The 27,136-nt window shown below is 37.8% G+C and overlaps 2 protein-coding genes across 4 annotated transcripts in view; one reads left to right on the top strand and one right to left on the bottom strand.

Moving 5' to 3' along the window:
- Positions 1-4,436, top strand: part of KAT2B (lysine acetyltransferase 2B) — a 43,782-nt gene extending 39,346 nt beyond the window's left edge. The window contains exon 18 of one of the 2 annotated variants that reach the window (XM_054058663.1): positions 2,469-4,436. In XM_054058663.1, the coding sequence (XP_053914638.1) occupies positions 2,469-2,662 (194 nt within the window). In that variant the 3' untranslated portion in view covers positions 2,663-4,436. The remainder of the gene's footprint in view (positions 1-2,468) is intronic. The other variant, XM_054058664.1, reaches the window with a different exon arrangement.
- Positions 4,437-6,157: 1,721 nt separating this feature from the next.
- Positions 6,158-11,734, bottom strand: SGO1 (shugoshin 1). 2 transcript variants are annotated; one of them, XM_054059241.1, is made up of 9 exons: positions 11,613-11,734; positions 10,542-10,684; positions 10,262-10,458; positions 9,824-9,928; positions 9,292-9,356; positions 8,980-9,131; positions 7,578-8,414; positions 6,899-7,070; positions 6,158-6,655 (listed from the first exon to the last, which is right to left on the bottom strand). In XM_054059241.1, the coding sequence occupies exons 2-9, from the start codon at positions 10,675-10,677 to the stop codon at positions 6,502-6,504; spliced, it is 1,818 nt and encodes a 605-aa protein (XP_053915216.1). In that variant the 5' UTR covers positions 10,678-10,684; positions 11,613-11,734; the 3' UTR covers positions 6,158-6,501. The 2 variants fall into 2 exon arrangements, with proteins under 2 accessions (XP_053915216.1, XP_053915217.1); XM_054059242.1 differs by having other exon boundaries at positions 7,578-8,372.
- Positions 11,735-27,136: the final 15,402 nt, after the last annotated feature.

The following is a 27,136-nucleotide window of genomic DNA, read 5'->3' as shown; positions in this document are numbered from 1 at the left end:
AAGATAACTTTTGTCTTTGTATTTTAGATCCGCCAAAGTTATCTGACATGGTTTTGTTTATTTATTTATTTTAAACCATGCAGTTATTATTTAACAGGATTACTTGCAAAGGGAAGTACACAACTGCTAATAATGTTTTCTTTGCTTTTGACTGCTGGGTCATATAATTTCAATGATGATTCAGTGCTGTTCTAAACAGATGCTTGTTTTGATTTGTGTTGCAGCAGATGCAAAACTGAATCCTGATCTTCCTTCATTGTTTATGCAATACTCACCTCCATCTTTCTGATTGCAGTTTCTGTACATTTTAATGGGGTTTATTGCAGGCTACTATTAATCAGTTTCTCAGAGAGTGAAAGTGTTTGTTCATATTGCTTTGCATAGGCTCCTAGTCTGTGTATGCCAGTTCGGCTTAATGACTTTTTATATTGAACTTACTCTTTCTAAATAGCAAATATAGCTGTACTTTATGAAACAGCAGCTGGTTTCCTGTATCTCTGACACAAATGTATTTTCTGGTAATGGAGAATAAAAATGTGGACACCTTCCCAGGGCAGATTTTTATCCATCTGCTTTTCTGAGCAGAACCTAGATATTAGGTGGCTGTTTAATCTGAACAGTGGTTACAAGAACTTACTGCCTGGGCTGGCAAACCCAAAGTAGGAATGTTGTCTCTCCTTTCCTTATGCGTTACATTGAAGGTGGGGGCAGCTGCTCTCATTTTAGGATTAGTCTTTGGTTTAGTTTTGCTTTGTTTTTTCAGCTAAGGAACTCAGCGCAACTAAACCATGTTTTAATTCATGATCAACTTCTACTTGCTTTCTGCTCCCAGTGCCAGCATTTTGATACCGTACAAAATTGCTCAGATATAATTTCAATTAAAAAGAAACAGCATTATCTTTTCTAATGCTATCATATATGATTTATAACATTTGCCTTTACGTTTGCACACAGACTAAATTGTACAATATTTGAGAGGTACGTAGGCTTTTCTGACTGCCTTTGAAGGTCAGTTCTCGTGTATAAAGACTTTTTCCCCTCTGTTTTAAAAACTCTGTCAGATGCTTATTTTCAAGAAATACTGCTTGTTTTTTTTTTCTTTTTCATCTGCAATACAAAAGCTGTATGGCTGAGTGATAGATGGAGCCAAATGTTCACGGCCAGACGGTGTTTGCTTTAGGGTGAGCTGAGCAGTCTTCTCAGTTGGATGCTATAATTAGTCAATGGATATCTGCTTTACATGTAGGCACCTAAATTTCAGACTTAATGAAAGCTGAATGGGCCTTTGCTTTTGCAAAATATTGCACAACACTAGTGAGTGGCAAATTATATATCATTGGAAGAGGAATTTGATAGCATCCATTTCCTTAAGGAATAGGCTTTTGTCAATTTGGCAGTGTTTTGCTCTGTTTTACCTGAGTTAAATCTTCCTTAAAACAATACAAACCCCAAAACCAAACCAAAACAAAAATTTTGATTCCTTTGCATTGAAGATCTTTGGTCTTTGCTTTCTTTACAGTACTTGTTAGAAACAAGTCTTCTCCATTTCAGCTGTTTCTGTTATGGTTTCACAAAAGGGGCTGCTGAAGCCTGGCTCAAGCATTGCTAAAAAAATAGTTGTTAGAGCCTCTGAGGTGAGAAAAGTCAAGGCATCCAGCATACCTCCCACTACTTCTGTTCCTGTACTCACTCCTAGAACACTTGAAATATAGATAGATAGAATTTTTCAGTGTGTGGTAGGAATTACTGGGAAAGCAATTGTGCGGAGAACACTGAGATGATTTACGTATTTTTTTATGGATGACTGATTTTAGTATGAAGGAAAACACTTCTTAAAGAATGTTCTGTAAGTAAAGGTTTTGTATGATGCGTTGGACGCCAGGGGAGTGTGTTCTCACATGACTTAAAAAAGGGACAAAACTATAAATTTTGAAGATGTTATTAAAATATATGTAGAGTGAAACAAATTTAATCTTTTCTAAATCTGCAAGTACCACTTGTAGTATAGGCAGATGTCTCTTCTCTGCTGTGTTTGCACAGAGGTGAGGTTTTTAGGTCAACATACATGTTTTGTGATATTTGAATTCTTTGTTTAGACACTCCTAGGTCCTCCTCCAACAGAGCTGACAACAGCATTGCCTCACAGAGCAGTTAGTAGAGAATTAGGGATACCTAATACCACCGAAAACTCAGAGAACTATGAGAACACAAAAGAATGATGCTTTAGTCTTTCAAAGAAGAAAAAATAATCTCTACCCAAAATCATTCTAACAGTGAAATATTGCTTAGTTCCAGAGGGCTCAATTGCTGTTGCAGCTAAAAAAGGGTCCGTGCCTTAGGTGAAGGCAATTAGGAATTCCAAACCCTAGCTTTGCCAGTTCATGTTAAATGGTAAATCACTCTAAAGGGATATTGCACACAAAAAGTATTTGAATCAAACGCTCTTAATCTATTTTTCTCCTGTACAGATCTCAAAACAATGAGCGAGCGACTCAAGAATAGGTACTACGTGTCTAAGAAATTATTCATGGCAGACTTGCAGCGAGTCTTTACAAATTGCAGAGAGTACAACCCCCCTGAGAGTGAATACTACAAATGTGCCAATATACTGGAGAAATTCTTCTACACAAAAATTAAAGAAGCTGGATTAATTGACAAGTGACACTGTGTTTTTTACAACCAAACAGTGTGCCTACTTTATGGGCAGAGGAAGCCATTATATATCTGAATTGTGGGACTTTTAAGATTTCAAGAAACATCTGTTTAATACTTAGCACTTTTAAAAACTATTTTAGTTTTGCAAACATGTATTATACTGAAGTTACAAAAATTATTTTATTAAAATGCTTTATAATGTATTTAATTACAGAAATTTTTTTTTGTGTGCCCATTACCGTATGTTCGTAACAAGTTTATTAGCTACAGCCTCCAAAACCCCACAAAACGTGTGGGAAACTGCACGTTTGGGAATATGAAGAAAATTCCCAGACAACAGATGTTTAGCTTACCTAATGCAGTTCCTATTTGATAAAAGTTTTATTTTTTTTTTTCCAGTGAAAAAGAAAACAGTAAGGGAAAACAGCAGTTGGGGGATTCCGAAACACTTGTAGAATTTTTTATAAGATATTATTTTTTAAAAGAAAAACTCAGCTGGTTGAGAAGCTGTGAGAGAAGAGCAGCCAGTTCTGAAAAAAGACTGCCTGTAATCTTTGATAGATGCAAGTTTTTCTATTCGTTTTGGGTTTTGATAAATATTTTACCTGCAAATTGTAATCTCATAACCACTATTTAAAAAAAAATATCTGGCTAGGTGTGTAATGTCATAGTGACTTGGCTTATGCAGGACATAAGTACCCAAAATAACTTCAGATAATCTGATTCGCATATACTAGACAATTTCAACTGGCTTAGTAGAGTTAAGGTTTTGATGCACTTCTTGATCCACCCTATTTACTGCTTTTCACTGATAAATTCTTTAGATTACTCAGCAGAGATAACTATTGTACACGAAGGAAGTCAACATATGACAGCTTCTGGCTTACATACTTGGCTCTGTGGTAAACTGGATTTTCTACCAAGCTTTATTGTAAATGCTTATTAACTGTGATTATTTAGACCCAGGAACATATTAGCATTTTACAACTCATGTTATATCTTCAAATTGAGCACTTATATATATATATTATATATATATTGCTGCTTACACTACATTTAAGAGGTACAACTAACTTCCTAGTGGAGATCAGTACAGGCCAAAAAGTTGTCACTTGACATTTTCTAATTAGTTTGTTACAACTGCTTTTTTGAAAAACAGATTTAACTTTCATTCTTGGTGTTTTATATTTACGGATGTTAACACTGGTAAAATTCAATAGTTATAAGACTGAAAAAAACTCAGTCCTGTGCTGTGTCAAAGAATATATTCCTGCAAAATGCCTGTGCAATGTTAAATCACAAGTCAATTCAGCAAGTAGATGTCAGGAACTACCTGGAAGTAGTAAATGTGGTACACGAGGTATTCAAAATGTTAACACTAGACTTGCTGTAGTGTTTTGTATGAGATTAGTCTGACCTGCATTTGGATCTATAATAAAGGTACAATGAGTATTTTGTTTTTTTAAATAGCCAGTACTGGATGCTATAATCCTGTTTTGTAGATTGGGCCTACAGATGCACCTGTTAAGCTTGGTATCCTGTGAAATTTTGTTATTTTCAGAGTAGATTTTCTTATTGTCTTTCAATCAGATTGTCTCTTCTATATTGAAACATTTGTTTTCTAATTTAAGAATTAATATTTTCATAGATACTGTGCAATAAAGTTATGGTAGGATATGTGGTTTTGCAAATGCTTTAACAGCTGATGAACTTTACATTTGTAAAATTAATATATTGTACTGGTACAGAATAGTTTTAAATTATATATGTACAAAACCCTACTTGTTTTTGTCTCTTTATTAACGCGTTCTTGCACTACAACTATGCACACTGAAGCAATTTCACAACTGAACATAGTGAATCTGTAAGTGGAGTCAGTGCATCTTGCAGGTGCACCAGAAAATATGCAACACCCCCGGAGTCCACTGGGAGCATAACCAAGGACGGTGTGCTCAAATGAGTTGAGATTTCAGTGTGGAAAGCAGTGACCGTTCCATGTAGCACTCCCAGCTTCCCACTAATTGAACTACAGTGCTATTACTCCCTTCTCGTTATCTCAATTTTGTTTGAAAAATTTGATTTTTACCTCCCAGCATGCCATTTTCTCATTTTTGTCTACTAAGAGTCCTCCGTTCACAAGACACTATAAATCGGAGCAAGTTACATTTCACTTTTAGCTTGTGCTTACCTATTCTCACCATGATGTTACACAGATGGTAAACTTATTTTGCATACCATAAACAAACCCTGCACCAATCCACTACATGACAGGCCATTAGAGTATGAAGATTTCCCCCCTCCCCTCCTGATCTAGTGCTGTGTCATATCAGTGTGCTGTTCAGAAGGTACCAAACAGTGTTCTAGAGGCTTAGCCATTTTCCAGGACCCTTCTAGGAATATCACTTGACTCACACACCTTCCTGCAGTTGTCATGCAGCTGCAGCAATTCCTCAAGTTTACTCAATCCAAAAAATCCTTAGACTGACCATCTCTGCCTTGGGCTGCTCTGCTGTCCCTGATAAACAGCTGTTACAAGTGAGCTTGCTGAAAGGAAAGAACATCTGAAGTTACATAATTCTCTTATACTACAGAAACTTAAAGTTTCGGAATGAAGATGGTAACTCCCAGAGCTAGAATTTCAATATACAAACAGAAGGTTAAGTTTCAGTTCAACATCCAAAGGCTGTGTTGTCAGCAAATATTTTCAAACGCTCAGTAGCTGCAGCCTTATTGTTACTACTCAGTCATGGAAACAAGTTACAGGTAAAACAGTAATCAACACATCACATATTTATTGCAGAAAGGGAGAGCTCTTGCACATATTGAAGTAGGATAGGTGAGACAGGCAATCCTGCAAGACAAATAAAACCTGTATTTTTGTATTTTCCCATTATTTATTTTGAATGTAGCTTTCCTTAATTCCCGTATCCATAAATGCTTCTCAAGCAAAGGAAAGCTAGTTTGAGCATTCTTCAACCTTGAAGTCTTATTTTATAATGGCAGTGTTCTTCTAGCTCACTGCCTATTGTGGTATCAAATGGTACTACCTTAGATGTGGCAGATCATCTTTGGGTAAAGGTACTTGGCAAAGCAGGGCCAGAATTACGAAGTTATTATTCTATAATAGTAGTTTACATTCCACCAAGGCAGAACCCTCTTCACAGATAAATTTGCTTTGATCCTACCTGGTTAAGTTTTAGACCTTGTATTCATAGCAGCACCAACCCACCCTGCACTGCTGCTTTTAAGAGCATAATCAAATTGCAGCTGGCAATCTTGCTTCCAAACAATGCTTGTGCCATAGAAGGTGGGGGGAAGGAGTACACTGGCTTGCATTGCTATATGCCTACTGCTGACATTACTATCCCAGAAGAAAATACGGAAACTGTGCAAAACAACACTAACCAACTCTGAGCTCTTTCTGAAAACTAAGATATTTATTATAAGCTTCAATATGAAACTACAACCATTACACAAAAAAAAACAAAAAAAAAAACTGTACAAAACTGCTTATAATAGATTTGATCCTAAGTGCACGAAGTTGACCTTTGCCAACCACTGTGAGATCACATAGGGTGTAAGTCGTAAAATTATGTTCAACATGTTTTAAAACAGTTATTTCTGATATATTCCTACGAAAAGAGTTTGAATGGAATAATCTTAGTTAAAAAAGTAGTTTCTCCATCATTAAAAACAAGTCACTGGATTATGAACAACTGCCCTTAGTTCTAATGTCCTTAATATTAAAGACATAGAAATAATTACATATTTGTGTAAGATATCGTGCAGCAATAATTTCCTGGATAAAAAGACTTCCTTTCTTCATGGAGTAAGGATGGTTTTCCATCATGACTTGAAATCTCTTGAACCAACAAATTTCTCATTGTATTTTGGCAGAGCTGCTTTCTTGAGAGAACGGCGTTTAGCATCTTTTTTCTGCTTGAAAATTGGAGAGTTCAGAAAATTTGTATCTGTGAATGGATCTCCTCTTCTGAGTTTTCTGTGGAAAAAAAAAATCCCAAAATAAAGAAAACTGAGTTTTGCTGCCCACATCATATAAAACACTAACTTTCATCTAGTACTTCCAATTTCACATGAACTATTTTGTATTACTAACATCAGACCTTTCTTTGAATGTTTTGTTAAGAACTTATTTCTGATATTTAAATAATCCCCTCAAATCTTCCATTTGATGGACTATCACAAACTTTATATCAAACCAGAAAATAAGACAGACACCTACCCTGCAATACTTGGTTCTTTATAGTTCACAGTAATAGTACAGCTGCGCTTGCGTTTTGGAGAGCGTAGCCCTTCATCTTCTGGGTCAATAGTTGCATTCCCAGTGCTAGGGAGCAATGAAGCAGTATTGGTAACATCACAGAGATGACCACGAGATGGCTCAGAAGGCTGCCCTGTGAAAAAATTTGGCACACAACACAATTCAGGCAAGCTAATTTAAAACAGAATATCAGTGAATATACTAGATGCAAAATAACTCTTAGCTATAACTATTCATCTTCCTACTGTGTGTAAGTGTACTTAAGAGGATCAACAAATATTCAACCTTTTAATATGGAAAAATTGACACTAAGCAGTGCCAGGCAAAGTGTGACTTGTTACTCCCCTTCTCTCTCAATTTATACTCTCCTTCTTCTCTTTTTCCTCAGCTTTAATACATCATTAAACACATCTAAAATACAGTATTAATTCATTGTTGACCAATTTCTTAAACAAAACATATCTTTAATTCCAATTTCTGCTGAGGAAAAAATAAAAAGGCAGACAGAAAAATGAATGTAATGATTTTTATAACATTACTCTGTATTTATAAGAAAGCTAAAATAAAAAAGTCTAAGTTCCTTAAACAGTTTTATCTCTGAATAAAACAAAACCAATTACAGAACACTTTCTACACTTACTAATAGACTTGTCACTTGATTTACTGCTGTCAGTCTCTTTTTCATTGTGGAGTTTCTGCTCATGCTGTGCCAAACATCTTTTGGACCTTGGCCTTGGATGGACTGGCAACACATCTTCTTTGTCCACTGAATTTTTTTTTGATTTACTCTTGTAAGGCTTATAGAGACTGTCATCTGAATCTTCTTCAGTATAGCTTGACTCGCTTGTATTAGTTTCAGATAGGTCGTCTTTGTCATCCACACCAATATCTGTGTCATTCTCCCTTTTTTGTCGAAAAGGTGTAACATGGACACGCTCTTCAAAATTGAAGTCATAAGCATCACTGGAACCACCAAACAAATCCAGCTCTTTCTTCTGTCTTTTTTTTGGTCTTTGTCTGGAAGTATTTTTAGGACATTCCAGTTTTCCTTTCTGTTGTTTCTCTTTCCTTACTTGAGAGTCTTCTCTGCCTTTACATTCACGTTTTTTAAGATCAGAATTACTGCCTAAATTGGACTGTGCAGATTCAGAATCTATCTGTCTCAACACCAGCTCTGAACCTACTTTGTTTTTATTCAGTGAAGAAATACCTGAATTTACGTTTTGCATAGCACACTTCTCTAGACTTCCCTCAAGTGTAATTCCATCATCGTCTTGAGAAAGCTCTTCTATTACGTCACATGCTTCTATATAGTCCAAGACACCAGTGCAAAGTTCATGGCGATTTCTCATCTCTGAATAGCGAGGCCTGGAGGACACACCTTTTGGTAACACATTACCAAATGCATCCTTGCTACGTGAAGAAACATTTTCATCTGGACAAGACAGGGTCAGAATTGGAAAATCAGATGTTTGTCCTTGTAACAGAAGAGAAAAAGTCATATTAAAGCTAAATAGTTGTTTCACGCAAACTGTCAAAGTGTCACACATCAATACTGCTCTTAGAAACTTCTCCAAAGATTTGAATAAACCAGTAACTGGCAGTCAAGATAAGCTCTTATTAAAACAGCTTTCAGACAGAAAGCGGTTAAGTGTATTACATTAGGATTTTCCTCTAAACCGTTCTGTTTGGAATAGTTATCTAGAGGTCATTTATTTTTCTGAGTATTTTGCTTTGTTAACAACTGTTGATTTCATAAACGATGACTAAAGATGGACTTTACTCTGTTGAACTGTTTGGTAGACAATGAAACTATATTGCAAGTATATAGAAGGCAAAGAATTTTCAAATTCCTCCCCTATTTTGTTAGGCAACTTCATTCAAAAAGTTTACCGGTTGCTAACATTAGTATCTAACCTTTATGATAATAAGTGGAAAATTAGTTGACAGTTGCTTCAAAAGCAGTAATTACATTTTAAACTTATACATTTTTTTTTTCCTGATTCAGAATACAGCAATGTACGATACTTTGATTTAGTTACCTTTATCTGGAACTATTTTGAGAAGTGAAATGGCATTGTCAGATTCCTCCCTACTCTCTGAAACAGAATGAGACAGCCCATTTCTATTGCTATCAAGCTCCATCCCACTTGGAATTAATTGATCACTTCCATTGGTATGCTGTAGAGGTCCTCTAAAGAAAATAAAAAAGGCAGTAGTTACTCGATAGCAATATATATTACGACAATGAACTACTTCACTACACTGGATTTCTTCCCTTTTTCCAGTCAGAAAATTAAGCTTACTGTAACAGAGTTTTCAAATATAAATAGGTATTAATAAAAGATACTTACACTGAAGGTTTTAGTCCTACAACACTGGAACTATTTTCAAGAACTGAGGAAAGCCCACTCTGACTCTGTCAACAAAATAAATTTTACTGTGACTAAATAGCAGAAACAAGCCTGCACCATATATAAATTTTAAGCAACAGCCAAGTTACCCACAGAAAGGCTAAAGAGGCCCTTGACTCTTTCTTTCTGGCTGGCTAACACAAGGTGCAGTGGGATCTCACATAATCAGCTCCTGCAGGTCAGCGCTTTTATCACCAGCCCAGTCATATAGATAGCAAAAGGGGGAAGGAACTGTGAGAACGTACAGGGAATGACACAAAATCATATAAAATCAGGCTGTCCCACCTCATAACAGAGCCTCAATTCCACTAAACATACCCCCACAGTGGGACCCTATGTCATACTGGTAACTGTGGGACTAGTCATACCTCCAAACTAAGGCTCAAATCTCAAAAACTGTATGTATCTACAGTGGAAGGAGTAAGGGGGGAATTAATAAAAATCCTGCTTCCCAAGAGGAAAAGATACTTACTACACCTGTGGAACACAAGTCCTTTGCTGGGCCAAGGAGATCAATAGAGTTCAGTAAATTCTGAGAAACTGTCGAAATTATCTGATTCAAGGCAGACAGTCGATTCTAATTGACAAAAGAAGGAAAATTACACTCTTAATGTTATATATTCTCGTATCAACTGCCAGTATAATAACTTCTCACTAGTATTATGAGATGACTAAATCCTGAAGATACTCACGTCAGGTATCTTCAACTGTGGTAAAAAGAATGAAAATCACAAGATAGATTTTAAAGAAGAAAGACTAGACAGGAAAATATATTTGGTTAGTGTCCAGATTAGGAGAAAACATGAAAAAAAAATCTATATATCATTATTTTATGAAACACTTAAGATCATAAAGATATTAGTGAATTTTTGTAGACTGTGATGTTCAGCTTCACTAAGTCATTCAATACCTCAACAAGTCCTTGTGCTTGCATGAACCTAAGATTTCTTTGCAAAGCAAACATCTGAACCTTCAGATCTTGATAGTCTTTCCTTAACTTAAGGATGGTATCCTCAGCATCCTTCAGTTTGAGCTTTGATTCTTGCAAAGCCTGAGCTAGAGCTCTGTTGTTGGCTTGGATGCTTTTTGTTTGCTTGGAGGTGCTGGCTGCAACAGAACAGCAAGTATTTCAACTTGGTGTAAAGGAAAAAAAAAAAAATTAAAACTATTAAGATACTTAAGCATCTTACTTATTATTTTGCACTTCACAGCAGAGAACTGGCTCATTTTACTGAACTTTATCCATTTCTGACTTCTTTTCTCTTTCATTCGCTCTTTAATATCCTGCAGACTCTCATTGAAGGGCTTTTTCAAGTGTTCAGCCATCTTCTACCTTTAAAAATATAAAGGGTGAACAATTCATTAAGCTGCTGTGGCACCATGGTTCCCAATGCCAAATGAAAAGGAACACTGAAAGAAGAGTAAAGCTTACGGTATTTTTAGGTTGTATACACACACACAGAAGGGACCCACAAAAACAAAGACAGAGAAGGCTGTTTTCAAAACAATCCTTGCAGCGTAGCTACTGCCACTACTGCCACTACTGCCGATTATTATATTAGGTGACTCTGCCCCTCTACTCTGCTCTTGTGAGATCCCACCTGGAGTACTGTGTCCCGTTCTGGAATTCCCAACATATGATGGATATGGAACTGCTGGAACAGGTCCAGAGGGGGGCCACGAAGATGATCTGAGCACTGGAGCACCTCTGCTATGAGGACGAGCTGAGAGTTGGGGTTGTTCAGCCTGGAGAAGTCTCCAGGGAGACCTTACAGTGACCTTCCAGTACCTGAAGGGCTACAGGAAAGGTGGGGAGGGACTATTTACAAAGGCTTGTGATGGCAAAATGAGAGGTAATGGCTTTAAATTGGAAGGGGGAAGATTTAGGGTAGACATTAGGAAGAAATTCTTCAGAATGAGGGAGGTGAGGCACTGGCACAGGTTGCCCAGGAAGGCTCTGGATGCTCCATCCCTGGAGGCGTTCATGGCCAGGTTGGATAGGGCATTCGGCAGCCTGATCTAGTGGGAGGTGTCCCTGCCCGTGGAACTGGATGATCTTTTAGGTCCCTTCCAACCCAAACCATTCTATGGTTCTACCCGAACCGCAAGACGAACACAGCCCGAGGCTTTCAACTTTCAACACCCTCACGGGGGCGGTGCGATGGGTAGCGGCGCGTTCGTCCCCCGAGGCTTCAGGAGAGGGCTCCGCTGTCCTCGGGGGCTGAAGCAGAGCCCTCCCGGCACCCCCCACCCCGCCATACCTCCTCCAGGAAGGCGATGCCTGGCAGGGTACCAACCGCCGGGCGCTCGCTGGGCCCGGGGCGCGGCACCCCCGCTCCGCTCCGGGACGTTCGAAAAGAGCCGCCGCGCGCTCCCATTGGCGGGAAGCGACGCTTGACGTCAGAGCGCGGCCGACGCGCGCCCCTGGCCCCGTCCCTCCGAGCGCCGCCGGAGGCCCCGCCCCCTCCCAGCAGCCCCGTGCGGGGACGCGGTTCCACCCCCTCCATGGGCAGGGGTACCTCCCACTGGCCCGGGCTGCTCAAATCCCCGTCCAGCCTGGCTGTGGACATCTCCGGGGGTGGGGCAGTTACAGCCTCTCTGCGCAACCTGTGTCAGTGCCTCACCACCCGCATATTGAACAAATTCTTCCAAATGTCTAATCTAAATCTGCCCCTCTCCAGTTTAAAGCTGTTCCCCCTCATTACAAGCCTTTGTAAAAGTACTTCCTCTGCGGTCTTGTACACCCCTTTCAGGTACTGGAATCCAGCTGTTATAATGGAAAGACAAGAGGCAGAACAACAGCTATTTAGTCATAAAATCATAGAACGGTTTGGGTTGGAAGGGACTTTAAAGATCATCCAGTTCCACCCCCCTTGTGATGGGCAGGAACTCCTCCCACTAGAGCGCTTTGCTCAAAGCCTCCCCCAGCCTAGCCCTGAACACCTCCAAGGATGGGGCATCCACTGGTGCAATCTGTCCCACCTTCACAGTAAAAGAATTCTTCCTAATATTTAATCTAAATCTCCCCTCTCTTTCAGCTTTAAAGTTACCCCTTGTTCTATCACTGAACTCGCTGATAAAGAGCCCCTCCCCAGTTTTCTTGCAGGCCCCTTTTAATTACTGGAAGGCTGCTCTAAGGTCTCCCTAAAGCCTTCTCCAGGCTGAACAACCCCAACTCTCTCAGCCCGTCCTTGCATGGGAGGTGCTCCAGCCCTCTGATCATCTTGTGACCCTCATATGGGCTTGCTCCCAATAGATTCCTGTCCATTTTGTCCTGAGGACTCCAGAACTGAGTGCGGTAATCCAGGTGAGGTCTCACAAGAGCAGAATATAGAGGATCACCTACCCTGACCTGCTGGTCACACTTCTTTTGATGCAGCCCAGGTTATGGTTATTAAACAAACAAAAATCATTAGTCTTAGATATTTTACTTACAGCACTTGCTTGTTGCAGCAGTAGCAAGGTGAGCCTTTCCCACACTTCCTGGACCATGCTGCTTGTGGAGTGCTCCTAACTCCTGCTATTGCAGCTTGAAATGAAAACAGTATAAAAGCTGCAGTTAAACCTACCTTCTAAAAAATGTCCTATGAATAAGATGATGTCAACTGCTGCTTTGCAAGGTTTACGTGTAGCCAAGCCTGTAAGGCAGGACAGAGGTTTGGCTCATGCCTGTCCATGAAGGGAGCTTCGCTGAGGTTGCCAGGCTTGCGGCTGCTGTTACCTCCCTGCTAAGCTACCAGTGTTTGCTGTGATTATGTAACTTTTGTAAAAAATGTGACTGATTACTGTATGCTAATATCTATGCATATTGAACATGGAGTGCTGACCTTTGATTAAACACTGCTTTGTGACTGGAGAAGGAAAAAAAAACCCAAAAACAGCTAAACAATGTTAACAGCAGAATAGATGGTATTCTTGTATCTGAAAAATTAGCATTTTGAAGCTACTTCGTGTTTTTCATTTCTAACAGCTACTCCTGCCTACTTAATTTTATTCCTCAAACTTGGATGTGGTATGGCAAGCTGATTTCAAACTTGAAAATTCTCACAGGTCATGACAGAATCCGTAGTCTATGGTATGCACATTTATCTTTTCCTGGTCCTTGTAAGATTGTGTATTTTTTGTTTCTGCAGATCAGAATAACTGGCCTCATCTGTGTAGTTTTTACAGTAGTGTAAATAAATATTAATTAACTTATTGAATCATAGAGTCATAGAATGATTTGAGTTGGAAGGGACATTAAAGATCATCCAATTCCAGCCTTCCTGCCATGTGCAGGGACACCTTCCACTAGGCCATGTTCCTCAAAGTCTCACCCAAGCTGGCATGGAACACCTCCAGTGATGGGGCATCCAAGACTTCTATATGCAACCTGTTCCAGTGCCTCACCGCCGTCAGAGTAAAAAATTTCATCCTAATATCAGATCTAAATCTCCCATCTTTCAGCTTAAAACCATTACCCTTCATCCTATCACTATGCTCCCTGATAAAGAGTCCCTCCCCAGCTTTCCTGTGGGCCTCCTTTAAGTGCTGGAAGGCTGCCATACGGTCTTCCTGCAGCCTTCTCTTCTCTAGGCTAAACAAGTTCAACTTATTCTTACTTTATCAATAGATAGTGATAAAGTTGGGGTTGCATTTCCTGACAGCAAGTCAGTTGCCCTGCAAACACAGTTCCTTATGCAATGTGACAATCCCTTTTCAAAACAAGAGAACGTGTCAAAAAGAATCACCATTTCTTTAGGATTTAGCATGAAAAGTTATGAGCAAATTAAAGATATCAAACGTCTTATTCTGTTAGAAGTGTCACACAAAACCGGACCAACATAATTTTATATTTTCTTTAGAACCTATTTCTTTCTTTCTGCCTGTGTTCGGAGTCTACCGAACACCACCAACCCATCCTTCTAGCCCTCAGACAACCCAAAGAAAACCAAACAGAAAATCCCTCAGGCCTGCAGAAAAAATAGAAAAAAAAGAAAAAAAAAGAAAAAGAAATTAGTACTAGATATTAAAAAACTTATACCCAGTAGAAATGACATTTTTTCATGCTGTACAATTAACCTGGCATCTGCTTCCTACAGGCCTCTCACTGTTTTACAGGCAGTAATTGTGCACACTCCTCCACTCAACAGCAGCAAGCAGCCTCATCTGGACCCTTGCAAACAGCTCTCTCTAAAACATTAGATGAAATTACCTCATTGAACTCAACTTCTACAGGCCTGAGGGGTTGTTGGTTTGGCTTGTTTTTTTTTGTTTTTTGTTTTTTTTTTTTTGATCCAAGCACCAACTAGTCTAAGCAAAAGTTATACCTTTTCCTACAAACTTTCTCTCATGTTAAACCTAGTAGGTGCATTTGGCCAAGAAGCAATTGGTAGCTTCCAGCAATGCTGGTAGGGTCTTCTAGCCTTTAGTCATTCATTTGCTTAACATGAATACACTGATTGTGATTATATGAACCATGCTTTGAGTGAAAAGGAATGCTTTCCTCATTGCTATCTAAGTGCTACACTTAATTATGTTTTTTCCCCTGACTATACCTGTATCAAGATTAAAAAATTCTCTTTACCTTTTTTTTTCCTGTTGTTTCTAATGTTACACATCAATTTTGTTTTATCTCAGTCAGAAAAACTTCGACATCTTTCTGCAAGTTATGTTTTGGTTCTTAATGTTGAATTTCTGTATCCTGATAATCACATTTTCACTGTTACCAAGGTGCGCTCATTTCTGCATTATTCTCATCTTGAGACAGTTGTATTTTTATTGGGTTATTTGCAGGTTACACTCTCTGTATTATTTTATTTATTTATGGTATTGGATTCCTTGTAGTGAATTTTTTCTAGCATGGCTGACTACTGTAAGCAATTTCATGTTTTCGGCTATGAAGATTGATGATGTGATTGATGCCAGAGGTGCTCTAGATTATTAGTTTATTTCTAGTGGGTGTACTCGTGTGGCAAAATAGCTGCTACTGTGACTGGAGTTGAAATATTAAAAGATTTGCTCTCAGATTTACTGACTTCTTTTAAAAGGAAAGAGCTGCTTCATATAATTAGAGCAAATTACAAGAATTGGAGCTGTGATTCTGGGAGCGTTCTAGATAGTTCTCTTCACAGTTCAAGTCTGGCTGTGGTGGTACATGCTGATGCGTTCTGTTAATGGTCTAAGGGCTCAAAGTTAGAAAGTTGTTGTTTTCCCCAACTAAGCAAGCAATCAGATATGAAATATCCTATGGAATGTTTATTAGTCACTTTTATTGCTACCAATATAAAAGTCTTCAAGTAAATGGAATTTTAATGTTTTTAGTGGAGGCTTATGAAATGTATTAATAATTCAGCCCTTGCTGGAAAATGTTTTTAAAACTCCTGTTGGTTTCAACAACAGCATAAAATTGTAGGGCTCTGTAAGACAGATGATTAGACTTGCTCAATCAATTTTTCACTCATTTTTGGTGATTACCAGTAGGGGTCAGAAGAGCAGCTGTGGTATGTTTACCAGTGGCGAGCTTTTGTTGCAGGCAACTGAATAACCTCCAACTAACCAACTTAAATATCCTACCCATCTTTTCAGCTGCCCCATTTCCAGCCCTTCACCAGACAACCACAGTGATGATATTTATACCATCTGTTTTTAATCATCAGAGTAGCTCGGTTAGATTAGGGTAGTAAATACGACACCTCTATCAAATAAGATACAAAAGAGGAAACTGCGATGAATGTGATGGAGTGTATACCGTGAGGACATAAGAAAGTATATACAATATACCATTATGTGTAATATCAAATGAATTAAGAATGCAAAGTGTTCTCTGTTAGATGACATTCTTAGAAGTGGTTGTTACACATGACCAGTGTTTCCTTCCTTTAGCAGGAGAGTGAAATCGGTTAGTGGCACACAAGACTGTTGTGCTTTCTGTTACCTTTGGAGACAGGGAAGATCCTTTATGCTCCTATGGCTTGCTGAGTCAGCTTTATTCTTATTTCTTGTGACTTGCACACTCATGCTGCCTTTCAGTGTTTTTCTCCTTGACCATCAGATGGCTCATTTGTGAACTGTCTTCAAACAGTTCTACTCAGTTTTGAGTAGGATGTGTGGGTGTCATCAGCTTGGAATTGTCATATCAGGAGTCTAAGGGTATTTGGTATGTGAGAAATGTGGAGACTGTAAGGTGTTGATCTACCCACTGCTTCCCTGAAAACAGAAAAGCAGCAAAAAGTTTTTGAGAAGCTGGCACACACTTACTTGAGCAAAAAGGTCTTGTACTAACTTGACCAGGTTTGGTTGGAAATACTGTAGAAATAATGAGCTGAAAAGATTTTGACAACCAAACAACTGATATTTGTCCTTTGGTGAGGTTTGTGTGCATCATCTAGGTGTCATTTTTTATGTATGTCCATATACGCTGTTTCTTTCACATTTCAGAAAGGTTTATCAAATTAGACCCATAAGCTACTAAGGTTCAGGCTGCTTCTACTTTGGAATGTATCAGTAGCAGTATATTCTCTATTCTAACTTATCTATAACTGTTGTTGTTTGAGATAAATTAGACTCTGTTTTGTGATTGAGTTGTTGTATGTAACTTCATTTATCTGAAAACTTAATTGCGTGTTTTTAGTTTTAGTTTCCAACCTGTAAGTCTTTTTCCTCTCATTTCTCTCTCTTCTTCCCTGCAGGGTGTGGTGGTGGAGGAGCGGATTTTAGAAGCTCAACTGCACAGTCTTAGCTGCTTAATTTGGCTGGTGGGGCTAAACTATGACAAAACTCACTTTCTAATCACAATTCTTATATTTTTCTTTCTCAAAAATTCTTTTTCCTATATACAATTAAAACCACATAAGAGGAACACAAGCGTCAGTTGATTGAAGCGTGGTGCAGCGTGTGTTTCATTAAGCTAAAATTAATAACCTATGAATCACCATACCTACCTTAATTGTATCAGTGTCTTTTTGATGTACGTATATATTCTAATATGTTTTCAATTGTTAATCAGTTTAATAAAAGTAAGGAGGTGAAAGGCTAATAAGTATCTTGATCCATACATGAGAGAGATTCCAGAGAGTGAAATACATGCAGTGATTATTATATGGGTCAGGTATAGTTCTGTCTTCCATTACAGATATGATTTCTTATAAGTATGGTGATATATATTCATATGAATTGCCACAAAATCTTTCCTTTCAGTTCTGGGGAAAATACCAACTCTCAGAAGCGTGTCTTAATCCCACAGCACTATTACAGCAATGTAAATACTGATCGGAAATCTTTAAACTGCATGGATATAATGAGTAAAGCAGGAATAATGAGTCAATAATGTGTGTATCAATGTTTAACATTTTCTCAATATTTCTATTGAGTATGGATCTTAATTTCATTATACCATCTGTCAGTGGACTAGAACCCTAACTTTGTCCAATACGGAGCAGTCATGGAGCATGCAGTCAGAGGCAGTGTCCTCCATCTCCCATTTTCTACCCCTGAATCATACACCCACATCTGTCTTACATTACTGAAGTGAGACTTATCACTGGTTCCAGCTTTCCAGGTAGTACAAAGTATGCAAACTTTTTTTTTTTTTTCCCCATAAAAGAAAAGCTTTAAAGTTTGTTTAACTGTCAAGTGGGATATTTACTGACAAAACTCTTTTTCCTTATAGTGTTTGTATAAGTATGTGGCTTTCTACTTATTATTACCCATTTTTTCCTGATTAATAAATAGCTCAGAGACCCAGTACTAGAAAAGCAGCATAGACAAAGGCAAAAATGTGCCCTCTCACCTGTGTAGTGCATCTTGATAATGATGGTGATGATGATACCATCTGACATAATGGAAAGAAATGGATACAATGGCATATCTTAATTTTTTTTGAATACTAATATACCTGTAATAATCTGAGTGGTGAATATTAACCATATAATGACATGTCCAGAAACCCTGGATCCTGATGGAGCAGAGTGCCACCACCTTCCAGCTATTAAATACCTTCTCACCACAGGTACTCTGATGTCAATGGAAAGGGTGTTGGTTTATATGGGGAATCCTAGGATTAGAACTAATCTCTTCTCTTTTACTTTTCTTCCTGAACATGACTACTCTGTATGTACACATTAAATAAACAGATTTATTTGAGGCCTTATAGCAGTAAGTGCTGTACAATCCTTACTGACTCCTAAAGTAAAACTCAACGGAGGAAGTAAGACAGAATTTATGGCAGCATCCTACATGCACGTTGGCTGGAGCAGAGCGGCATTGAGCAGGGAAAAAAATGCCTAGACAACCAGCTCTTCTTCTAGGTCAGAATATCCAGTTAAGGAGGATTTTTATGAAGTGTGGAAAAGCAATTTTCCTTCCTGCTGGGGTTGTATTGCTGCAGTCAGCTCTCAGAGGTTTGGATCATGGGTGAATGACTTTCAAAGAGCTAATCATTGTTCATAGGTAGAAGATACAGATATAGATTGACACTTTGTTCTCTCACAATACGTCCTGCACAAGCACTTTTCAATTACTTCAGTCCACAACAGAGAACAACAGGGAGAATATTTGGTATAATTTATAACCAAGGATATAAAAAGAAGCAAACATCATTACTCAGTAGTAGTCCATTTGGTTCTGCTCTAGGTATGCTGCCCATACTGAAATAAGCGGGATCATATTACTGCTTAAACACTGGAAAGTGCCATGGGTAATACCAGACAGAAAACAGAGTTTAAAAAAAAGTATGCTCAGAGCTATAGTAAAGCAATAAAGCCCAACCATCATTCAATGCCTCTGTTGATAATGTACCTCAGTAGATGCTAAGGGTGCTGCTTCTTTGTAAGTGAAGGACTTGAAAGACTATCATTCCTGAGGATCAACAAAAGTAATAATTACATGGCCAAAATGACATTATAAGATTTGACATTAGAATGGCTTATGATAGTTGGGGTTGTTCTGTTTCTACAGTTTAGCCTGCCACTAACATTCTGATGTTTATTTGAACAGTTGAAGCAAATCTACTGCCAATGAAAGCTCTAAGTGGCGTGGCAGTGGTAGAGATATGGAAAGGCAGCTGAACTGCTGCTGCTGTGAACTTCAAGCATGACAAGATTTTTGACTGACAGAAAAGCAAAACAGAGAATTCTCTGTGCTCTGATATCTTTAAATTTTTCTCTGCTGCTGCTTCTTCTCTGTATCTGACTACCTTTTACAATTCTGTTATCTTACTTTGCAACTGTATTATGGCGTCTGGTGTTATTCCCACGATTTCATCTGGTTTTCTGTCTTTTCAGAATATAGTCCCTGAATTTTATTGGAAAAATCAGAATAAAAAGATACCAATATTTGTGTTTTATATTTATATGCGGATACAATAGGTATGTCAAACCTAGAGATTATATTAAGAAAGAAGCAAAGAAGTAGTATGTTGAAAAAGACTGTTGCAATGGATGTTCTGTGCTTATTTTAGTTTATTTTGTGTGATTCAAGTATTTTAAAATTAAAGAACTTTTGAAATATGTGATACTGTGACCAAATTTTCCTCAATCTTAAGAATATTTCAATGAATAGAAATGGAATATAGTATTTGTTATGATAAAATAATTGTGAAATGCTTGCATATCACTGAAAAAAGTAATTAAGCTATTATGTCATCAGTACATTCCCAGGAACTTTTTTATTGTAGTTAAGCCATCAATTTCTGATATAAACAGGCTGGGAGAAGACCTCATAGAAAACTTTCAAATGCTTTAGTGCAAAGGCATTTTATAGAAATTTCATGAGACAAATTAGATTGAAGGATTTTTTTGCCAAGTGATAAGGACAAATGTAAACAGAGTTGCTTAAATGACAGTATTCTGTGCCTGTGGTGTAAAGAAAATGAAATTGCAGACATTGAGTCCACTCAGCATTCAGTAACCTTCCTACACTTCTCTCTTACCATTTTTGTTTAAGGAAGAGTAGATGCACACTGTCACAGGAGAATCTGTCTAGATTCCTGTTATGAATGTTTGGATAGAAGTAATTATTTCTGGCTTTTCTAGTTTCATTCCTACAGATACTTTATCACCTTCATCAGGTAAGCTGGCTGCTGCCCCAGTCAGAAAAGGAAATAAAAAGACAGACACACACACTCTTGGTTAACTCAGGCCAGCTAAGAAATGATAGCTAACTTGGGCCTTCTTTTTAGTAAAATAGATGTAGAAACACAGAAATCCTAGAAATGGGAGAAAGGGTATTGCTACACATAAAATGGAAGCATGATGTGTGCCCCGTGTTTTATCTGATTGCCTGTAGGCTAAGCAACTACATTTTACCTAGCTGCCAATCCATTTTAGTTGTGTTATTTTTATTTAATTTATCAGGCTGTGCATTTTTGGATGGTAAAGACTCACAGATCTTAGTCTGTGGTCTTCTGTAATCAACCAGAAAGAGCTCACTGGTGAGGAAGTAGTGAGCAATTCTGCATTTGCCATAATCCTTTTGCTAAAAATTACGTTCTTATGTGTCTGCCTTGGTAGTGGCTTATTGTAGCTTCTCTGTTGCTTCATGAAAAGTCACTTTGACTTTTTTTTTGTCCTGAAATCTCGCACCACAGTTACAATTTGAATGCAGAATTACCACCTTACTGCGCGAATGTTTCGACTGAGTATTTCTTTCCTTCAGCACAGCCTTCAGCACAGATTTTACCAGGATGTACACTTTCTTTTTTTTTAATTGTATTGTATTCTACCCACCTATTCCCTTCCTTTCTGATTAGGCTGCTGTTTACTGAACAGTCAGTTTACAGTTTGGAATCAATATGATTTTAACCCTAAAATGTGTGCCTTCTTATGTTCCTTACCAGTGGAATTGGTATTGCTAGTGTTTGCTAGAGACAATAACACTAATACGAGCTGTTCAAGATTCTGAGGATTGCTGTTCCCACCAATTGATACTTAAGTCCATAAGTCATATAGTACCTATAACTCCAAAAGAATGGAGTCCCAGAATGCTAAGGACAGAATCCTGGCCTAAATCTTGGAGAAATTCAAGATTTCCCCCTTTTCCTGATCTTGAGCAAGGAAAGTAAGAGTCATCCTTTTTTATGTATGTATGTATGCATGTACGTATGTATTTATTTATTTAAATATGTATTTACTTATTTATTTAATTTCATGTGCAGTGGCAGGTTAACACAAGATGACAAAGAATCAAATAAAAAATCTGACTCTAAGCAGCATCTCAATATGTTCTTTGAAAGGCATTAGATTAGATCCAAATTTCTTCCCTGTCATTTTATTCAGAATGCCCTACCCTCTCTCAGAACAACACCAAGATTGAGGACACTAGCAGCTTCCATTGGTCTGCAGAGTCGCCTGTTCACTCCTGTGACAAGATGCAGGGTGGCATACAGCTTTGATGTTGAAATTCCTCGGACTCTCATCTTATAATGAGATCCCTAAAAGACTGAAAAATATCTAAACTAAAAAGAAGCCACACTTAATTTAAATTAAAAGTTGCATTTCTACTTTTCATATAAAGAAAACTTAAGGCAATTTAAGGTGGCAGAACAGAAAGAAGATTTATGCAAGTCTTTTCTTGCCCACCATTACTTTGCACATAGATCCTGAATTTCAGCTGCTGAGCGCCCACAATCTCTGTGTAGTCCTGTTTGGGAAGTTCTTTCCAGGCTTTCTGGAGCCAGGTTGTTCTGTGTTGTGAATCTCCTGTATGTTCCTTCTTGTGGTCCCTCTGACTTTTTCTTGCTTGGGCATGCTGAGTTATCTCCCATTGTCTTGAGCAGGCTTCCTCCTCCTCCGGTCTTCTCAAAGGAACAGAACATGTAATTGAGAACACACAAGTAAAACAAGTACTATCTGTGTTATTGTCTAGCCCATGTAATTCTCTATAGCTAGGCATAATGAGAGGGAGGACTATAGTGCCAATGACATTAACTTAATTTCTGATTGTATGTTCTATATGTGTGTGTGCACACATGCGTATCTGTGTGCATAGGTTTATGATGCGTTCCAGTTTTACTGGTGTCTCTGCTAATAATTAATTGAATTAGAACTCTGAGCTAAAAAAAATACAGCTTGCTCAGTCTTTCCTTAGTCTTCCTCACCAAAAATAACAAATCTGCAAATAGTAATGATGATAAAGGAAATCCTACTGTTTATGGTAAAATTTACAGCTGACTAAAATGAGTATTTAAAACATATCAACTGACTCATAGTAGTGTTGAGTTTCAGCAGATCTACTTTTTCATGCCCCTGTGAGCTTGCAGAAACTAAGCCCAGGATCTTTGAGCTGGCTCACAAAGCTGATGCAGGCAGCATGGAAAGTAATCTCGGTTTCACTGTCTGGCTTTGCGTGGCATCTCCCTGGCCTTCACCCTCTTCACTCTGGAGTGCTTTAGAAAACTCTCCTTTTACAATATGCGGTCGTTCAAAAATAGCATTGCAGAAAACGTATTAAAATATCCTTCCTTAGGCCTGTGATTTTCATCCACTTTGTTTTGGGCCTTCTGAAGCATAATCTTCTAGTACATAATCTTACATAGTAGGTTCATTCACACACATTCCTCATATTCTGGTAGATTTTCTCAAGTTACCTACCTTGCACAGCACCTGGAATCTGTGGCATGAATTTGAGGGAAATAATTTGCTCTCCTGCCTCCCTCCTAACCCTACTAGAGTTATTCTCATAGGTATTATTGTTAGAGTTATAAAAGTAACCATACCATTAGTAAGAGAAGATTTCAGCATCATCTAGGAGAAGTGGGGCAAATAAGTTTATTACAACGCTTCCATATTTTCACTTACCATCTACACTACAACAAAATAATCTACTTAAGATGTATAGACTGCTGAAGTCTGAAGTTCAAAGCTCTCCAACAAAATCCCAATGTTACCAAATTAGTTTAATATTTAGGACCCGTTTGGGCTATCTTAGGTCCAGGTGTAGACTAGCAATCACCACAATCGTCACTTGGTGGAGCCAGACTACTCTGCAAATTGAAAGTGCTTTACAAATAGCTTGCATAAAAGGTCTCAAAGGCAGGATTTATAAATAGTATGTTGGAAGAAGATAAAAAAAATTGTAGGATTTCAATAAATCCTTGGAGGAATTAGAAGTTTTATAGCTTTTCTTTTAATTACTCTAGCACAGGAGAAGAAAAGGGGTTGCTGGCTGAAGAAAAAGCTCTCTCTTTTTGCTGAAATAAAATATAAATACATTGTAGGTATATTTGGTAATGCACATGCAAATCTTTAAGGGTGAAGAAATAGCTGTCAGTGTTGGTATAATTTATAGAAATTCAGGTTGTTAATGCTATGCTTATTGACAGTTTAAACACTGTATTTTGTTATTTTACCGTTAATAATTTAAATTTAGGCTGGTTTTGTATCGCTCTGTTAAATACTCTTCATAAAATCCAGAAAAGCACCTATTTTATTTCTTAGAGGAAAATAAATAAGAGGACACCAAACTATAAACACCTTCTCTATACTCTGATGAGTATAGAGAACTTTAAGCAACTTTTCCTCACAATTTGTTTCTTTTCTATCTATATGCATTGGACACTATTTAAAGAAGTGACAACGCTAGAAGCACCTACTCATTCTTACCCTGTGTTGTATTTGCTGCACATAGCGTAACAAAGAACTCAGAGAATTTAGGGCTCTCTTTGGCATCACGATATTCAGTAGTCAGAGGTAACTATGGGGAGTGTGTGTATTTTCTGACATTTTTGTGGTTTTTATCTCATTATTTAGTGTTTGCCCATGTTGAATTCCTTGAAGAACAATGGTTAAGGATAAATACTCCTGAGGAGTTGTTCTGACTGGCATGTAAATGAAGTCTTACACTTCCAATACATTCTTTAGACTTGTCAGATACCATTTACTGTTTTTTGACCCTGTGTGCCAGAAGCATGTTGTCCCAATCAGACAGCTGTTGACAAATATATCTGGCAACCAGGGTTATAGAATAGGAGAGAAGTCACAACAGTGGGGTAGTGGAGCTTGAGAGTAGCCAGGTTGAGGGATCTGTGCTCTTAAAACCAAGTTAGAAGACAAAATTCCCAGCGACATAATGGTATCACATCCCACACACCGCTCTCTCATGTATATTTAGAAGTGCATCTCCTTCCATCACCCACTGAGTCAGATGGCAGTTGAGATTTTCAAGTCCTTTACATACTGACAAACCTGGCACAGAGGCTTCTTGTAACTGTTCTTATCCTACTATGAAAAAGTGAGAAAGAATAGGAAATTCTGGTGTTACAATTTCCTAGATTTTACATACAAAATCATAATAGGAATATTATTCAGAACTACTGAGTTTATCTAAGTAATTACATTTCCTCAGTTATTTCTGCATGGAACCCATTCTTTCCCAGTGAATGACAATATACTTAATGAAACAAACCATATTTCTAGAACACCTTCATTTATAGCTATGGACAGTAATAAAAGTTATATCTCATGTAAAATTAGAACTACAGTGTTAGTCCCCTGCAAGAAGAAAAAAAAAAAACAAACAGAAAAAGAGGAGTATATTACACCTTCATATAAAGAACAGATCATAGTCTATGGAAAGGCAGCAATGAAATTACTGCTGAAAAAGAACAAAGGAAGAAGGACTAGGGGCAGAGTGAACATGGAACATGGGTTTTGCATATCCAGAACAGCAAGAGACCTTGTGTTTGCCTCTTTCTGGATGATTGTCCAGAAATTATGTTCAGCCAAACTTATGAAAACAGTTAAGCTTTGCAGTGTTTTTCCAGATAATGAAAGCTGTGGAAGTTTTGGGGATTTTTTAGGTGTTTGTTTTTAACTGGAGAGTTTTATAGCTTTTTTTATACTTTTGTTGGCACCTTGGCAGCTTGCATTAGGTTTCACCTCTTTTTCTTAGGATAAGCAGTACTTACGTTAGATCATAGAGGATTTTTGACCTGCACAAGCAGGGGAGACATTTTTTCAGTTTCTTTCTATTTACAATTTTCTGCTTTCCCTCTGTGATAGCATTTGAATAGCTGTATCTAACTCTGGCAACAAGGGAGAGACGCTCTTAACTGAAGGGTTTGAAAAGTTCACTAATATAATTTATTCTTTCCCTCCAAAGGAGATTTACATTATCATTGGAACAGTAGCTTTTATTTGTTCTCTGCACCCCAAGCTGAATTGAAGATTTACAAACAAAATCTCTGCTTCAATGCATTTTCTAACTGGTCTACCTAGTTTCCTTTTATATCAACTATTTGATTTTATGTGCTCTTATTTCTATTCAGTTTATTGCTCTTCTCTTTTTCACTATTCTCCTTGTGGTTTTGTATCATCGGGAAATTTCACTTCTTACTGAAAGCATCTTCATCCAGGTTAGAAGAGAGAGACAGTCAATCAGTCAGTAAATCCCTGCTCTCCAAAAACACAGTCAGCACCAGCTGTAGCTCAATTAAACTCAACACTTGAATAGTTCACAAGAGAACTCAGGCTTGTATACACACATGAATCAAATAAATCCAATTTCATCTGTAGCTGTATTCCAAATTTTCAGTTAATAACTTGGACAGTAAAGCATAGGTTGGAGATATGTGGTGGAAGCAGCAGATAATTAAACCTTCTCAGCCTAATGTTTAAACTTACAGTATCCTAACATGTATGTTAAACAAGGTATGCTGAAGGAACCCAAAATAGATGGGTTTTGCATGTTTAAATGTTGATGAATAATTCTGCTAAGTAATACAAGCAACTCAGCTGTGCAAATTTGCTTGATATGTTCTTAGTTTAAAAATAGAGAAAAAAATATTTTGGCTTTTGTTTTTTCATAGGATGGAGAATAAAACAGCATGTAGAAAGATAGCTATTTCTGTCTATATTCTTAAGTCAGCTTTAAAAACATTTCAAATAAAGTTGTATTTACCCTATTGATACTAAAGCCCCACAGAATGTCTGCTTATATTTCTTAATTTTACACATATTAAGAATAATTCCCAGGGAACAATGATTTCTCAATCTATGCTTAGGACAACTTGTTTGTAACGATATGTACTTAAGTCCCACTAATTTCATATTAATGACACAATTAAGTGCTGCCCTGATCATGGGACTATATGGGCATCAGACCCCTACCAAAGAGCACTTTAGCCCCCCCCCAAAATAAAAGGTCTATGGAGAATAAAGGCCATGTCAGACTGTATTCCAGCTTTCTAGTCATCTTAATTAAATCTGTTCTGAGCAGATTTCAGACAAGTTCAGGCTGGCCATGCTAATTACTGTTTAGAACCTGTTCCAAAAGAAGCATTACTGCCACTGCTTGGGAATATGTTACTGAAATTACTTTTGCAATTAAATGACTAGTCGTCAAACTGAAGTATGTTTAGCTTAGTTTGGGACAGATATTTTGACCTCATGCTGAAGAAAGATAAAGATGGACAAGTAGATGTAGTTTGACAGCAATCAAGTTCATAAACTCTTCTGGGACCAGGTCCTAGTAGTTTAAGTATTTATAGGTGGCACACTTGTACATATGTCACAGTTCCAATGGCAGAGAATGAAGTCCACCCCAAGACAGCCTGGTCCTCATGATATGTTCGAAAAAGGCTTGGCCTTACATCCCTTGTTTAGACCAGACTGTACAACTTGTTGAACCACATCTGGGAGTGCCGAGGAAAACATGGTTTCTGTCTGTGGAAACCTTCAAGAAGTTTTGGGATTCACACCAACATGGAGTGAAAAATGTTTGAAATCTGGAATTACATTGGGTGAGAAAATACTTCTTTCATCACTGTAATCAAAATACCTTGTTCTCTGCAGTGACGGGGAACATTTTT

This window comes from Cuculus canorus, chromosome 2 (genome assembly GCF_017976375.1).
Source record: "Cuculus canorus isolate bCucCan1 chromosome 2, bCucCan1.pri, whole genome shotgun sequence".
NCBI classification, from domain to species: domain Eukaryota; kingdom Metazoa; phylum Chordata; class Aves; order Cuculiformes; family Cuculidae; genus Cuculus; species Cuculus canorus.
Note: the sequence above shows the minus strand (reverse complement) of the source record. Positions and strands in the feature narration are given on the sequence as shown.

Bases quoted from the DNA above. Each gene is read 5' to 3' on its own strand.
- SGO1 (XM_054059241.1), bottom strand. From the start codon at position 10,677: ATGGCTGAACACTTGAAAAAGCCCTTCAATGAGAGTCTGCAGGATATT. The intron at 9,929-10,261 runs GTATTGAATGAC...TTTGTCAATTAG, and splicing joins AAGCACAAGGACTTGTTGAG to AATCGACTGTCTGCCTTGAA. The intron at 7,071-7,577 runs GTAAGTGTAGAA...ATTTTTTCACAG, and splicing joins ATCAAGTGACAAGTCTATTA to GGCAGCCTTCTGAGCCATCT.